The 3,390-nt window shown below is 38.5% G+C and overlaps 1 protein-coding gene across 4 annotated transcripts in view; it reads left to right on the forward strand.

Annotated features, from left to right (window-relative positions):
* Positions 1–3,390, forward strand: part of APC (APC, WNT signaling pathway regulator) — a 223,955-nt gene that overhangs the window by 126,718 nt on the left and 93,847 nt on the right. For 3 of the 4 annotated variants that reach the window (XM_019517263.1, XM_019517265.1, XM_019517264.1), the window contains exon 3: positions 2,983–3,067. The exons of the other annotated variant lie outside the window; for it this stretch is intronic. In XM_019517263.1, the coding sequence (XP_019372808.1) occupies positions 2,983–3,067 (85 nt within the window). The remainder of the gene's footprint in view (positions 1–2,982; positions 3,068–3,390) is intronic. 4 annotated transcript variants of the gene reach the window in all.

Genomic DNA, 3,390 nt, shown 5'->3' on the forward strand with positions numbered 1-3,390 from the left:
CTTTTGACCCTAGAAACTATGAAACAGCAGGGGGGCCCCCAGCCCCACCCCTCCTGAGTCGCAAGCCCAAATTTTCCAACTTTAGTTGGTCTGATAAAAGAGATCACATTTACCCAAAAAATTTTGTGCAACTTACAAATTTGTACCCTTCCTAGGCTCTTTATATTTGTTGCATTGTCACTGTTTGGTTTTCATTTGTATTATGACATTTTAGCTGCCTAATCTCACTTTTCTTACCTATTTTCTTCTTCTACCTCTTGCCATCTCCTCCCCACATGTTTATCCTGCCTTTTTCCCCCTTTGCCTACTTTTTGCTTTACCGTCACAGTCCTGTCTTATCATTCCTAATTTACTAAGTTGTTGTAATATATGTAATCAAATACCAACAAGATGGCGTAAACTTATTACCCTAACTTTCTGCTCTCAAATTATATTTCTATCCTTGCTTTTTGTCTTCTTTTAATCTTTTGTCATTTTCTGTCTTAAGTGCTTCAGGACAGAGTGTGAGAATGTTATTGTGGCATAAATGATGGGTATGTTACCTACATAGTGGCTAAGTACTAAGGAAATAACTGGTAGTTTGACAAGAAAAACAAATCTTTGTAATCTCTATCCCTGAAAGATTAAGATGCACAAGAAAGTGTGGTAAATTATGTTTCATGGCATAGCAGCAGTTCAGGAATTTCCATACTGTAACCAGACCTATCTGGTTTGATACGCTGCTTTTTAGCAGTAGCTCTTATCTTGGTACTTGAAAAAGAGGTAGCATTGTAAGTACCACTCAACTGCATACAGCTTCAATATACAGGAAGGGGATATTACTTCTGTTCAGTTTTAAGTTGTATTTCTTTTAAATGTGAGTACTGAGATGCATGTAACGTAGATTAGGACTGAGGGACTTCAACCTCCCTTCTTCAGATTAGTGGTATGGATACACAGTGTCTAAAATAGCAGAATTACCATGCAGACAAGCTATGAAGAGGCTGCAGTAAGACTGAATCAGCACCACTAGCACAAAAATACTGTCTTCAGCAGCCTGGGAAATGTGTGTGTGGGTGGGGTGTGGTCCCTGTATATGGACAATATGATCTCATATAATTGAACAGTGGACTACTACTCCATCAGTGGGGTGGCAGGTTATTGGTGTGGCTCTGGAACCTGAAGAATGAAGGCCATTACTGCTTCCCCACCCCCCTCCACTCCCTCTTCCTCTGCTCCAAATTTCAGTTACCGGCAGCAAAAAGACTCTGAATTAGGCAATGGGCAAAGGGGTGAAGGGGGTGGTGGTGTTCACCTCCTTGGTTCTGGATCCAGATTGGCAAGGCCTGCAGGCTGTAATTTAACCGTTTGGAGGCCATATGCAGCCTACAGCCATGGACTACAAGTAACTGTGCAACTGTTCTATGCCCCAGTTCCAAGATGAAATCAGAATGATTACCTCCCCAGTCCCTTGTGGAGGTTTCTCCATAGACTCCTTAAACTTTTGCTTTGCATTGGAAATAATTGTTTGGGCATAAGTAGGACTTCAGTATTGCTCCTTTAATGATAAGGAACACTTCTTGTTGCTGGAAAACTGTTTTTGTTCATCATCCCTTACCAGAGCAAAATGCATCTATTCCATCATCTGACCAGGTTCCAAGAATTGTTGGCATTGAGGCAAAGTGCCTTGGCAAATGTTTTCTTAAAATGGCAAAACAAAAAAGTGGAGATGATAGTTGTAATTATGGACTAGAACTCTAGGTTTCTACCTACAAATAAAAAGGATATGTGGTTCTTGGGATGGGAGTAGTCATTCATATATAGTACAAGGGCAGCTCTTCAACTATCCTGATGTGACTATTGCATTTTCTAAAGCCCATTTCTAAACTATAAAACAGGACAAATAATTTGCAATTCTTCTGGATTTTTGCCTTGTAGCTATGGTTTTGAATTTGAATTAGTTATAGATGGACCCTCCATTATGATTGAGATGTTTTTAGATTTAACCTGCTTCTGATTCTCTACCTGAATTTAGGCCATTGAGCACTGGAGGCCTGAAGGCTTAGAGGACTCTTTTAATCCAATGATAAATGTTTATTGCGACTCTTATGAATCATATTTTCTCTTCACTTGCATAATTGATCAAGCATTGCTTTCATGGAGGAGAGGAGGATAGAGAGAGAAAAGGTTTGCTTTAAATCTTAGACTTCATGAAGGACTCTTAAATACTTTTCTTATAAGCCAGATAGTAGTATGCTATGACCTTTAATATGAAGAAGCTCTATACAAAAAGTTTTGGAGACTGAGAACCAAGACTTCTGTTGAAATCATTATGACTTTGGTAGGTTTTAGCATCTCTGAAAATTAAGATACTTTTCATTACATGCCTAAGTGCTTGTTTTACAAGACTGTATGTATGCAGATTAGAAAACTTGGCAGATTTCTCTCTGCGTATATTTCTCCAGCTGTAAAATAAAGGTAATATAGGTTCATCTTGTGAAGCATCCAGATACTTGAGACTTGGACAGGTGAACCTCACTTCAAAATTTTAGAGTGTTACCGTAGATCCACTGTAGCCATTTTGTGGATCACCTCTAAGTGGAAGCTAAACTGCTATTATGTTATATCTGTTTGATTCAGGTTTAAAGTTATAGCAGCTTAGTTGTACAAAACTGATGTAGGAGCAGCCAGATAATTATATTAGATGAACTGGTACACATGAGAAAGGTAAATCATTTTCCCTCCCTTTTTAAAAACAGTCTCATGTTAATTGTATTTTAAGAGGTAATGCATTATTTTCAGAGAATAAATTCTTGTCTGGAATCATGTTAGAAGACTTGAATAGAGCACTGATCAGATAAAATATTGCAGTGGACCTGTGCCAATATCTCAACAACTTTTATAATAATACAGTCATATTTATTTGGAGACTGGAAGGGATGTTTGCCTGTAGTTTGTTGTTATGGTACAGATTTCTTAAATGTACTGCACTCCTTCCTACAGGAGGTGCTGAAACAGCTACAGGGAAGCATTGAAGATGAGGCAATGGCTTCTTCTGGACAAATTGATTTACTGGAACGACTTAAAGGTAAATTTAGGAAAAAGATACTCTTATCAGACTTATTTGCTTGCTAATTTTAGTTGCTTAGGGATGACGTCTTCAAAAGTGCTAAGTCCCATTAACTTTGGCATCTAAGAAATTCTCGCTGACTTTCAGTGACACTGGATTCCTACCTACCTGAGGACAGAGACAGTGTAACAATTGTATTGCCATCAGAGGATGCCAGTATAAACTGTTAGGGTGCAACTGCCCTGTGTCATTCAGGGTCAAAATTAGGGCAGCTAGCTCATTTGTATTGCTAAAGGATTATGCAAAACTAACAAGTAGACCACCATAGCTCATGAATAGGG

This window comes from Gavialis gangeticus, unplaced genomic scaffold (assembly GCF_001723915.1).
Source record: "Gavialis gangeticus isolate Ggan-Ray unplaced genomic scaffold, GavGan_comp1, whole genome shotgun sequence".
NCBI lineage: Eukaryota > Metazoa > Chordata > Crocodylia > Gavialidae > Gavialis > Gavialis gangeticus.